At 40.3% G+C, this 12,840-nt stretch overlaps 1 protein-coding gene across 11 annotated transcripts in view; it reads right to left on the bottom strand.

Annotated features, from left to right (window-relative positions):
• Window positions 1-6,167: 6,167 nt before the first annotated feature.
• The window catches only part of GRIA4 (glutamate ionotropic receptor AMPA type subunit 4), a 377,193-nt gene continuing 370,520 nt past the window's right edge, over window positions 6,168-12,840 (bottom strand). For 5 of the 11 annotated variants that reach the window (XR_012028564.1, XM_072821787.1, XM_072821784.1 and 2 more), the window contains 2 exons: window positions 11,429-11,563; window positions 6,168-7,293 (listed from right to left, as the gene is read on the bottom strand). Coding sequence is in view for 8 of the 11 variants with exons in the window: in XM_072821787.1 (XP_072677888.1) it covers window positions 7,129-7,293; window positions 11,429-11,563 (300 nt within the window). In the remaining 3 variants the exon portion in view is untranslated. Of the gene's footprint in view, window positions 7,294-11,315; window positions 11,564-12,840 lie in introns of all 11 variants that reach the window. The other 6 variants (XM_072821788.1, XM_072821789.1, XR_012028563.1 and 3 more) reach the window with 5 other exon arrangements.

The raw sequence follows: 12,840 nt of genomic DNA, 5'->3' as shown, positions 1-12,840 counted from the left end.
TGGGGACTATCTTCCTATATTTATTTTTCCAATTCTGCTTCCCTAAGGTAGAAGCCAATGCTTGGTTTCTGTGTCTCCCTGGCTGTTAGATCACAGGCAACCGAGCACCATGAGCCAGATACTCCTGCCTGAGGTTCGATGTGAAAGAGGCCAAGGGTGCAGCCCAGTTCCTGAGAAGGAAAGAGAGCATCTGGCACCCCACAGTCAGAGGTGGTACACACAGACGTTCCTTGCTCAGCATCCCTGCTCTTGTATATGTGTCCACTGGAGGTTGGACCTGGCTTGGGGGCAGATCAGTGATGTCATTTTCGTGTTGTTCTTGCCTGCTTTGCCTTCAGCCAGATGCTGTCTTCCCCAGAGATTCTGTGAACTATATATACCATATTTATTAATGAGTTCACGTGCTGCTTAACTGAGCTGGGTGGGCTCCGTTGGTTATAGCAAGGACCCGTGTCTGAAGCAGGGGCATTGCAGGGAGAGGTAATCATCAGCTAACTAGAAGGGAAAGAATAAGAAGCGCTGAGAAAACCGTAGCTGTGAGTAGTTATTTGGTGTAATCGGGGTGGAAAGTGAGAGGAGCTACTGGAGATACTGTGACATATAACACACCATGAGTTATTTCAGTCAGAAAGGTGACAGGGTCATAGGTGGTTTAGGAAAACCACCCTCGCAGGCTTGTGAAGAATGAACTCTAAGGAGAAACCAGGGAGATGAGAAGAAAGGGAACTTATCAGAGAGTAGGAACTAGAGAAATCATGAGTCTCTGAAAGGGCGGTCATAGTATAGATGAAGAGTGCGGGATGCAGTAAGAAGATATTTAGGAGACACAAGAAATTGAAGCTGTTGATTGACTGGATGTGAGAATATGAAGAAAGGGAGTTCTAGAAGGACACTCATGCTTTAATTTGTGAGATTAGGTAAATGGTAGTGCCCCTCACTGAGACATGGAACTTAAGAGGAGGTAGGAATGCAGAGTAGAAGATGAGGAATTGGATGTATTTCAGCTGAGATGTCAAAAAGAAATAACCTGTATGAGATTGGACAGGTGGGACTGGAGTGAAAAGTAGTAGGGATTTCTGAGTTAACAGTACATGGGTTATTGTAGACCTCTTGGTGGTGGTAAGATCAACCAGGTGGAATGTGTGCTACGAGACGAGACAGAGGCAGAGTTTATAACCCTGGGTGATACCAGTATTTGGTTGGAGAAAATGGGGAACATAAAATAGTTGGTTTAGTTCCCTATTGAAAATGTTCAAGTAACACGGCCACATGATTTTTATTGGTGACCTTGGGATGGACATTTTGACGAAGTGATGGAGCCAAATAGAGGAGTTAAATATGGGGTGAAAGGTCTCTCTTTGCAGTGACCAGGGTTTGAAAGGGAGGGAAATTAGTCATCATCTGGTGGAAGATGAGCAGATGAATGATCCTAAGATCAGCTACATGTCTACAGGGGTAGGTGACTTTAATCACACAGGCCAAGACCAATGGGAGGTCAGGGAGCTGCAGGGCTAGGGCTTAAATGAAGTGCTTCCACTGGCTTTGAAGTCGCTCAAGATGATCCTAAGACTTGGGGTGCAGTGGAAAAATGAGCTAAATGCCACAATTGCTGATGGACATGGGGCAGTGGCAGAGCGTTCAGCAGACACAGTGGACAAGCAGGTGTCCATCTGACAGCATGGTGGATGACCTACACCTCAAGGGGAGGAGTGTTTATGCCTGAGCGCATGCAGAGGTGTGACTGTCATGATGGCCATGACTTTTCCCTCCAAGATTGTGGTATGCGGAGGGCTGACATCAGGGCATTGGACAGGGCACTGGGGGACAGCTCGAGGGTGCTGGGAGTTTCCTTACTTTGTACCCAGGGCATCAGGGAGAAGGATGTCAAGGTCAGGGAGAGAGGGAGGCAGTGGGAAGATGAACATGGAGAAGGATGAGAAGCGCAGGAGTATATTAAGGGAGAATGTGGGATGAGAGAGAGATTGTGGGGATGATCTCCCTGTGAGGCTGTGACCAAGGATGCTGTGGATGGAGGCCAAGTGGGCCAAGCCTCAGAGTTACTGTGCAGGTCTGAGGCCCCAGGATCCAGAAGTCACCTGCTCTGCTGGCGGTCTCGGAAGATTAGTGCCCACCAGACTCTAATTACGCTTAGATTTACAGACAGGATACCAGTGGGAAGCATGGCTCTGGGAAGTCTTGGGCAGTTGGAACTCTTCAAATTCAACTTTTTAGACATCTGGAGAGCACCAATTTTAAGTGACTGAAGGATTAAGAGAAGCCACTCTGACCTAAATTATTCTACAACCCTTCTTTGTTACAACATGTTGAGACCATTCACATTTACGCTGGGGAACTCGCTCCGAGGAGCTGACACCAGTTTCTGTGTAGGCAATTTCTTTTGAGGGTCTTCAGCAGTCCGTAATTCATTTAGCCAATCAGTTCATTCAATCATATGTTGAAACTCTGATCGCCACTTCTATAGACCTACTCTGCTTGAGAAATAAGTCTCTACACAGTTTTCAGCCATTGCTAAATGAATAGGTACTTTAGAAGTTTTGGTCCAATGAAAAGACATGGAGGAGCAAATCATCATAACCTACTTGAGCAGGCTTCCGTTGTTCAGGATTCCAGGATTACAAATCTCCTAAGTCACCCCCATCATTGAAGCCATGATTTAGGCATTATAATTTAATAGAATATTTATGTATGATTGTATCATAGAGGTCCTCTCACACCTGCCATCTTCTCCTGCTCCAGGAAAAACTGAACGAGACTCCACTCTTGGCAGTGGAAGGACAAATCCAATATAAATTTCTGCCCATTTCTGTTGGAAGGAAATATATTATTAGGGTTATTTCTGGCCTCGCATCAACCCAAATATGGGACTTAGAATTTTTTCCTTGACTTCCTCTAATCCAACCACAAATACCAGCCTGTAGCTTGTAGGAAAATTTGTAAGCAGGTCATGGAAGGGGAATATATCTGACATTCATGACGCACCTAACAATGGAAAACCATTTGTGAAAAGCCCAGTTTTCCTGAAGTTCTTTCGGCCACCCAGACCTGAACTACCAACCTGTGCCCAGCTTTCTGTTTCTTAATGTCTCCTTTGGCTTATCTTTTATTTTCCCTAATTCCTCTACCCACCTCTTCCTCCAAAGAATATAAAATCAAAGCAAGATAAAGAGGTTACTCTGTTTCATGGGAAATAGGGAAATAATTTAGTTCTCTGTTGGTTTTTGAGATACAATTTCCAAATTTCATCTTTCACTCTTCCTCATTTATCAATATCTTTTCTTAGGGAAGGAAGTTCTTTTTTGACAAGACTACTGGTACTACCTAGTTAGGAAATATGTAAGCATACCACCTGTCACATGTGCATTGGGTCTGACAAATGCTAAGCATGCTAGCCTGCTGGACCACCTGAAACTAAAACCTGTTTATGAGTGTGCTTGAGAAGGCACACCTTTCACACAGCCTCATATGAATAACACAAATGAGTCCGCTTGATTCCAATTTGTCTTTTCAGAAACCCCCCTGATGTCACTATCATTTAATTCTTATTTATGTTTGCACCTCATTGGTGTTGCAAATTGGGATATTCGGTTTTCTGGGAAAATTAGTAGAGCACTTTTTTTCACTAATACTGCTGTAATATATAAAGTTGTTTTTATGAATTGACAAATATATATTTTAACCTTCTGTGTGCTACACCTTAGGGAAATGGATGAATGAGTTGATAGTCAGCAGGTGGGGAGAGCAGGGAGCAGCCTGGAACAAGCATGAAGCTAGTGTTGGAATAGGATGGGGGGGGGGGGCGCTGGCATTTTTAATTAGTAGCTACTGAATAGAGTGTAGCAAAGTGGTTCTCCCGAGGGTCCTTTATAGCCTTCAAATGTGGTCATTGTATACATTTAACCAGCTGATGTAACTTCAAAATTGGTTTTGCCTGATATATTCAGGAAATTCTGCACTAGATGGTGGTCTTGCTTGTTTTATAATTGAGTTCTTTATGGAACTAAATGTTTTAACTTAAAATGTTTTTAACTTAATTTAAGCATAAATGTTTTAAAATCACATAACCTAGGTTTATAGCATTTACTCAGATTGGAGCCCAGGTAAGGTATCCCTTTACTGATGGCAGATTTCAAATTTGGTTTTGGCAAATTTATTCCATGAGAAATATGGAAATTTAACTATATAGTACTATTACTAATATGGAAAGAAAACACAAAAGGGAAAAAAAAACACAAAAGGGAGTTAAACTATAAGAAATAGAACTTTTTAACTTCACATCACTTATCCGTTCTGAGTTAAATGAAAGATATCTTTAGAAGAATGGGTAAAAACCAAGCCAAACCAGATCCCTGGTTCAGGTTATCTAATTACCTTCTGACAATTTCTAGCTAAAAAATGATGCCCCAGCTAGGTAGAATGATATGAAATATCATCTCCTCCTTCTAGTGAGATGGACAACATCATCAACTCAGCCAACCTTCAATCTTCTTTTTTCTTTTCTCTGTGTGTGTGTGTGTGTGTGTGTGTAGGAGTGGTGGTGGACGGAGAGGGAGGGAGAGAATCTCAAGCAGACCCGCCACCCAAGACAGAGCCCAACGCAGGGCTTGATCTCACAACTCCGACATCACGATCTGAGCTGTAATCAAGAGTCAGGTGCCCAATCGACTGAGCCACCGGGGTGCTCCCAGCCTTTCTTTTGACTTGCTATTTACTTAACACGTACTCTAGGGACTATTAGTGAAGAAAGATACTTTCTCCTTCCACTTAGTTAAATTAATTCAATTCAGTTCATTCATTCATTCAACAAATATTTATTAAGCACCTACAATAATGCCAGGCACTGTGCTGGGTGCTGGGGATACAAGTGTGAACAAGAGAGACACAGTCCCTGCCCTCAAGGAGCTTACAGTCTAGAAGTTATACAGACAAGTACACAGGCAAGTACAATGCAGGATGGCAAGTGCTGTGATGGGGGGAAAACATGTAGGGCACCTAACCCAGTCCTGGAGGCAGTGGGCTGGGCCTCACGCACATCTTCCCAGGGTGGGTAAACTCAATTTGGGACTGAAGTTAGTCGGGGAAAGAGACACAGAAAGTGATGGCCCAAGGAAATAGTCAATGCAGTGTCCTGTGTGCTGCTTTAGAGGTTTAGGGGCTGGTGGGTGGGGGAAAGGGAGGGTCAGGTGAGAGGAGTCATGGGACAGATGAGTAGGAGTAGAGACCAGGTCACAGGGGATGTGTCTGCTCTGCTTCAGAGCTTGGGACTTTTCCTGAGGGAACCGAGCGGGAGCATGACCGCACACCTGCACCTGTCCAGGCGCACTCACTGCAGCGCACAGAGCGAGCGGCCGCAAGTCTGGAGGTGCAAGCAGGCGGGCTTCATCCCCCCGCGCTGGCTCCCCCCACCTCGCCCCGCGATGCCACAGCCGGTGTCGCTCCAGCCTGGCTGGCAGCTCGTCCCGGAACCTTGTAGGGCCCCCAGCCTCGGAGCCCTGCTCCCCCGAGGCTCTCCACCCCTGCTCCGCCTGGGACAGAGCTTCCCTCGGGCCACCCTCCGCAGTCCTCCTCCCTTGTGCTTTCTGCCAAGATTTCCGCCTCGTGGGATGTTTCGCTGTATGCTCTAGTGCTTCATTATTATTTCAGATGATCCAGACCTTCTCTGAAACCATGTTCATTGAATCTGTACACAACATAAGGTGGTTTTAGGAAATACAGATGGGTATAATTTTCTTCACCCTTTCCAGTTGAAGAAACAAGGACAAATTCTTCACTTTTTTTGTCTACCACAAACTATTAGTGCCTTCAAGTGATTTAAATGGAACAAGGGGAAGAGGGAGGGGGAGAAGCCCAAGAGACACATTACTTGTTGCAGCAAAATACAGTCAAGTAAAATTTCGACACACGATTACGGGGTATGTTGCTGTTAGGACAACGGATGGCTCTCCAACTCAAACACTCCAGCTGCGACAATTTCACCGGCTCCCAAGGTAAACATCTGTCAAAGAGGGTAGCTCTCTATGCAGAAATAACAAGAGCTAGTTCCATGTTCCAACAAGACCCACACTTGACTTCTAACGATCCCTTCTGCAGTCTCATATTTTCTCAAATAACCTTTATAATGATAAGAAAAGAACGTTAAGCTCTGCAGATAGTGTAAGAATGTCCGTTGTTTTATTCTTTTTGGTGGGTACAAAAACCACAATTTTGTACACAGAACAAGATTATAAATAATATCGATAACATGAGTGACCTATAGTCTCTTTTGAATCTACGTCGCAGACTGATGGTTTTACGGTAACGTTGTCTTCGTTTTGTGTGTGTTCTGGGTAGTGAGACAAATGCAATCTGTGGGACACCGACTCATGTGACAGAGTGGAGGTTACGGCAACAAGGAGATGACCAACGGCTTTTATAAAAAAAAGTCTCTAAAGTTTATTACAGTGATGGCATTTATATCAATTATTGCAATGTACTGTTCCCTAAGATGGTTAGAAAAAAGAATTGTGTTGTCCTCTACTGAATTTACGTCGGTTAAAAAGCAAGCATGTTTCAGTATTTGTTTTCTCCAAAGTAAGTGTAAATGCTTCCTTTAATTTTTTTTTTTTTTCACAGGATTTACATGTGTGTTTGATTATTTTCTGATCACAGTTTCGAGACGTGTTTTCTCGGCTGGAGAGTCTCCCACGGACTATGTGGGTGTTGGGAGACGCAGGTTAGCATGTTCATGGACTTCTCTAACTAGTCTATCCCTGGCGGTGAACACAGGCCTTTCTGCGCAAGAACTTCACGGTCTGATGCGCTCGCAAGTCTGATTAGTTTTTAAGTCCACTCGAGTGAAACTTGTTGCTGTTAATACGCCCGTCCCAGCTCCCCCCTCCCGCTCCCCGAAAAAACCTAAATTGTGAGTTTTCCTGATATAAAATCTGAGTTTGGGTTTCCGAGCTGAGCTCATGCACGCGTTGCTGCTGCGGAACCGGGAGGATCAGGACGCGCTGCCCGCGCGGGCCGGAGGCCGGGTCCAGGGCACCTGCTCGCTCGGCGCGCCCTGGGCTTTGCTCCCGCCGCTCACCAACACAGTTTGATTAAGGCACTCGATTATGTTTTTGGTTTTTATGGTAGGTCCGATGCAATGACAGCCAATCCTGAACTTTGTCTAATCGCAGTCCCCGTGTGTACAGCCTTGGGGCAGTCGGGCGTCAACACGCGGCCGTTCTCACCCACACTCCCAGTGATGGATAATCTGGCTTTGTTTCTTATGGCTTCAGAAAAGGTCAGCTGGGTGCATGGAAAGGAAACAGAAAGAGTGTGCATTGTTACAATGTTTCTGTTTCTTTGACAAAACGTGACACAACAAACACCAAGATATCAATTATTAGACATCTGCATTTTTTTTTTTTTCCAATATTCTCCGGGTCGTGTGAAAACTGCCCATTCCAGGAAAGGAAAGCTCAACTCTAGCAGAGAATCAGTTGGTCTAAAGTGTGTGATCTTGCCTGTTCCAGAACTAATTCTGCAATAGTCAAACTAGGTCTTGTTTGGCAAATCTGGGCGGGACACATTTCGACTTGTGGCCCTCTACAACCTAGTCCTTGGGGTCCAGCTTAGGATCTCCTCTAATTTGACAACGGTTTTAGCTGAACGTCTTGATCTTTAGAAAAGATCTTTACAGCTCATTTGCTATCCTCAAAATGGTGATGAGTTGTCTACATGAACTATGGATACAGACTATTCACGACAGAGCTTCCTGTCTTCGGAACACAGAGCTATCCACAGACACCTTCATTCATTCACACCAGTATAGACATGACCCAGAACAGCACAGTTAGTGACAGAGAGTTCATTCTATGCCTACTCTGGAAGCTGATTCATATCTTAGGAAGCTCTAAGTGTTGAAAGGGGGTTGCACTGAAAGGGAGTGCGTTTCAATTCCTCACCAGTGCTCACTGCTGGGGACCTTCCCAGACTGAGACATTACGGGGTCAGGTCTCTGAAATCCTCATTAAATTCCTGTTGTCTGTCATATTAAGTCAGTAGTGGATAACAATATGACACAGGGGAGAAACAGGCAGTGTTATTATGCAAATCTAATTACTGTTTATTCGTTGTCCTTATATTTTTTTCTAGTAACTGAATTTTAATGTTAACTCAAGAAAATAAGGCAAATTAGATCTTGCCAAAGTGTTATGGCTTATTTATTTCTAATAACTCCTAATATATCTTAATTCTCTCCTGTGAATTTAATTTTACCTCATTCTTTAGGAATTCTATCCCTGTATTTATTCTGCTCTGGAACTTAAATATTAGCATAATTGTATATTAAATAATGAAATCAGCGATGGGCGTAGAAAATGGGATAACATAAAGGTTTAGAGATCAGATACCCTGCTAAAGTCAAACTGCTAGTTAATGACTTATCTATGGTCAAATCCAAGGTTATTATCATAGTGCTTCCTTAGCAAATGGTCTAAAAAAATCAGAAGTCAGGATACAATTTCTATAGAAACTACTCATCATTAAAACAAACCAAGACCAAAGTTCGAATTTGTTCCTTCAGATTTACTTTCAACATTTAATATTAAGTAAAATAATTTTTTTAAAAACTACTGATTTAATTTTGCTTTCTTTTTTTTTTTTTTTGAAGAAGATATACAATTAATGATAGCATTCTAATTTTTTTAGGGTTTTTTTTTTTCAGAAGGCTTTTGCTATGAAATTTATTTTGTTTCCTTTCTTTTCTTGATGGCCTTTATGGAGAAAGGGAAATACCCCCAACAGGAACCACGTGCTCTCGAGTAACCTCTTCTTCTCTGTAGGTGAATATAACTGAGCATAATAGTTAATAATTCTTCAACATATCCTTAGTTTTTCTTTAAATCTGGGCATTCTTCATTCTTAGCATTATTTCTTAAACTTATATCTCCTGCTTCTAACATAAAATGTCATATCTATTCAGCTTGCTGCTTAAATCAACTTTCTTATAAATTTACCTGTGGTCTGGGTCTGTTGAGATTGTTGAGGCTAAAGGCTCTGACTTTGTGTTCCCATGAGGGATAATCATTTTTAGAGTAAACATTCTCTATATTGAAGGTTTCAGGTTCTGTTCTTGGGATTCTAGGACAATATTGTTTAGATTATCAAAAATTTGGGTAACTGTGGCCAACAGAGTTTTTGAAAGAACAAAGCCATTTCATATGAGAGTATAATAACAGCTGTCAAATTTTCTTAGGTGAAAATCATTTCATTTACCCTGAATGCCGTTAAGTCTTTTTAAAAATCATGGATATGAAGGCTTTCTTTTTATTTGAGATTTATTATCTTAGAAGTTTAACCCCAACTGTAGAGGCAATTTGTGTGATACATTGTAATGCAATGCCAGGTTCTGACTCCCAAACATTATTACATGTAAACTGTCTGTATATAACCTGGGAATTTAAACCTCTTTAGCAGTTTCCCAGGCCATGAACTGACACCCATGAGTGTTTCTTTCTAGAATTTTCTAATATTCTTTTTCTGTATCTTTGCAATCTTACCCTTGGACCTTGTTGATGGTTACAATGCTTTTGCTTTGCCACAGCAAAGTAAGTTTTAATGAAATGACAGGTAAAACAAAAAACAAAACAAAACAAAACAAAACAAAAAAACCCAAACCAAACCAAATCAAAACAAGGTGTTTTTTTTTTTTTTGGACATAAAATTCTTTCTAGAATAAAATCTAAATAATTGACTCTGAAAACTTGTCGTGTATTGTTTTTCTCAGTTTGGCAAAATCCTCAATTGTATCATTATTAAGATAACAGCATTTCAATAATGGTCAAGAGACCTTGACACTATCCTTGTTTGTTGTTTTGCTACCAGAAGACATGCTCAAAACATTCTGATCTGAGTGAACTGAGGGTCTTGTTTTTAATTCTTTTCCACAAAATTGGGAAAGAACCATTCGGGGCTTATCTGTGTACAGTTACATTCAGTCATCCATTAATTTCTAGATTATGGATAAAAGCAATTAGATCTTGGTAAAAGGGAATGGCTTTTGTTCTTTGTTTTAAGATATTAACAAAGTATTTCAGTATCTTTATATCAATAAGTATCAAAAACAAGCATATTTACCTGGCATCACCTCAGATATACATCTTATGAAAATTATATTGGGTTTTTGACTCTCAGGGACATCAAGCACTGAGTGTCTCTTATGGGTTCAAAGGCTCATTTATCATTGTAATCAGAGTGAGCAGCCTATTCAGTTGACTATTATATATAATTTTAAAAAGTGAGTCTTGAGACCTGATTTTAGGAAGAGCAATAACAAATGCTTTCAGATCTTATTTTAAAACCACTTTCTATCAGTAGAGGAAAAAAGTAGTGGACACTTAGATTCTTAAAAAAATTGCCTCCATTTCCTACATTTCACCGAATATTTACAATGTTCTATTGTGACACAATGAGAGGATGTAAGTGGGGATGTAAGTTGCTCTGGCTTACTTAAAAACAGTTGAAATGAAACAACAAGGCCATAATAATTCACTGCAATTTTTATCTTTTGCAGTGTCCTCCTAAAGAACACCATACGTTGCTGACATCTTTGGTGGAAAAACTGTTGTCATGCCTAAAATGCATATCTGCCTTACTGACACTGTGAATGTAAAAGTTGAAATTCATCTAATAAATATGAATTTAATATGACAAATTCTAATTCGTCAATATTCTGACGATCACTCCTACCTAAAGGTCTGCCTCAAGGTACTGTCAGATGAATAAACAGCAGTGTTTCACTCTTAAAAATATAGAATTATGGTTAATGTAAAACAAATAGGAGCTAAAAATTTTTGAGCACTTACTATGTGCTTGGAGTTGTTTCTCAGAAAATACACAATCATATCAAAAGAAGCAACTGTTTAAGCTTTAATCATTTGAAACAGTTTTATCCTTATTTTGTTAGCAATTCTCCTAAAATTGGATTGTTCCAAGTAGATTGGCCTGGTACATGTATAAGGAAACCCAGAACTAATTTCCATTTTCTCCCAAATTTCAGGTAGGATATACTGTGTAGATCTTTTTGCAGAGCAATCCTGGAGGTCTGTTTTTGTCTTTCTGACCCTTTCAATGCAGATATCTATTGGCAACATAAAGTTTCGAACGGTGCATCTGCAGCCAAAGAAAACTGAATCACTTTGCACTGAATTTTTCAAAAATATAAAAGCTCTAATCAGAAGCAAGCAATATCACCACTGGACAGACAGGTCACGACACTGCAATTACAGGATGCATCACCCACTCACTGTAGTAACCCTAAGTCCTACCCCTAAATTTTAATACTTTCGGTTCCATATACGTTGTAACCTTCTCTATAGGTTGCTAAATTCTGGGTATTCTGCGAGGAAGTTGGGTTAAAAGTCTGTGCACTCTTTGCCACCTTCATTCTCTTCGCCTCTGCCCTGGACTTGTAACAGAACTCTATCAAAGCCACCAGCATTGCCAAGCCCAAGCCGCCAACCAGAATGTAGAAGACGCCTGCTACGTTGCTCAGGCTCAAGGCGCTTGTCTTGTCCTGGGGGAGATAGAGACATTTCAGTTAACTGTGGAAATGTCACATCCAGAAGGCAAAAGAACACACGAAATCCAAAACATCTCATTAAAGCAATTGCCTACTTTAACCTGAAATTATTTACATGTATAAATCACTGATGGAGGTTTATGGATTTAAGCATAAAGTTTACAGCTCTCAGGAGAAGTGAAATTATGATGATTACCAATAAAACTGTAATTACATTCAATAAAATTTGTAACGTTTTATCATTATTAAATATGCAGTGAAAACCACCATGCCTAGCCATATACAAGCATTTATATATTTACACAGGGTGGCAGAAGTGGGGTTATTAATAAGTTTGAAAATGGCATATTTAAAATACCCAATTACAAGGGAAGGGGATGTCTTTTGGCTTTCCTGCCATTATAAAGACTTTTAATGTTTGAAATTTCTCCTGTATAAATCTCACTTCACGTTTCCTACTTAAGGAAATAAGTCATTTGTTTTTGTTTTAGCTAACAGTTTCACATTTTCTTCGCTGTTGCTTTACCAAATACATGTAAATATGTGCTAGGGTACACATTATTTGTTCTTTCAGGCACATGTGTAAGGGAAATCTGGGAAGCGTCACTTTTACATATTATATACTATTTAGGAATAATTAAATATGCATCACACTTAGGTAACCTTTTAAAAAATGACTTAGAAAATACACAAATTACCATGGTTAATTGAGACATAAATTATTTTTGTGTGAACAAATTTATGACTATTTTCACTGACTTAAAAATAAGATTTCATTCCCACTTAAAATACTTAATCAGTTAATAGTTTAGACATATTATTCCCCAGAGCTTTAGTATACATATTATTTCACAATAAATTTGGAAATAATCAAGCAAATGATTGGAAGATGCTAAAATTGTAACAAGAATTCAGAATTTTTTTTCATTAATTGGAAATACGTGTATTATGTAGCATTATGTGAGAAGGTAGACTACCTGCAGGATGCCCTGTGGCCGTCATCTTCCCAGCAGTATTTTTTTTTATTTTTTTATTTTTTTGCAAAATGTGAGTCAGACTCTTAAGTAGTTTTATTAGGAGAGTATTTAATTCAAAAGATGTACTGTGTACAAGTGTACTATGTTCACTGAGCTATGACATTAGCTGATTGGGCCAGAATTTAGGGTTGCTTCATTTTTAAAATAATCGCTCATTAAGTGTTTATGCTTCTCTGGCTTGACATAGGGATTTGAGATCAGTATTTCATTATTCGGCCAAAACTGTCTATTTCC

Source organism: Canis lupus, chromosome 3, assembly GCF_048164855.1.
Source record: "Canis lupus baileyi chromosome 3, mCanLup2.hap1, whole genome shotgun sequence".
In the NCBI taxonomy this organism is placed as follows: Eukaryota; Metazoa; Chordata; class Mammalia; order Carnivora; family Canidae; genus Canis; species Canis lupus.
This window is presented reverse-complemented; position numbering and strand designations above follow the sequence as displayed.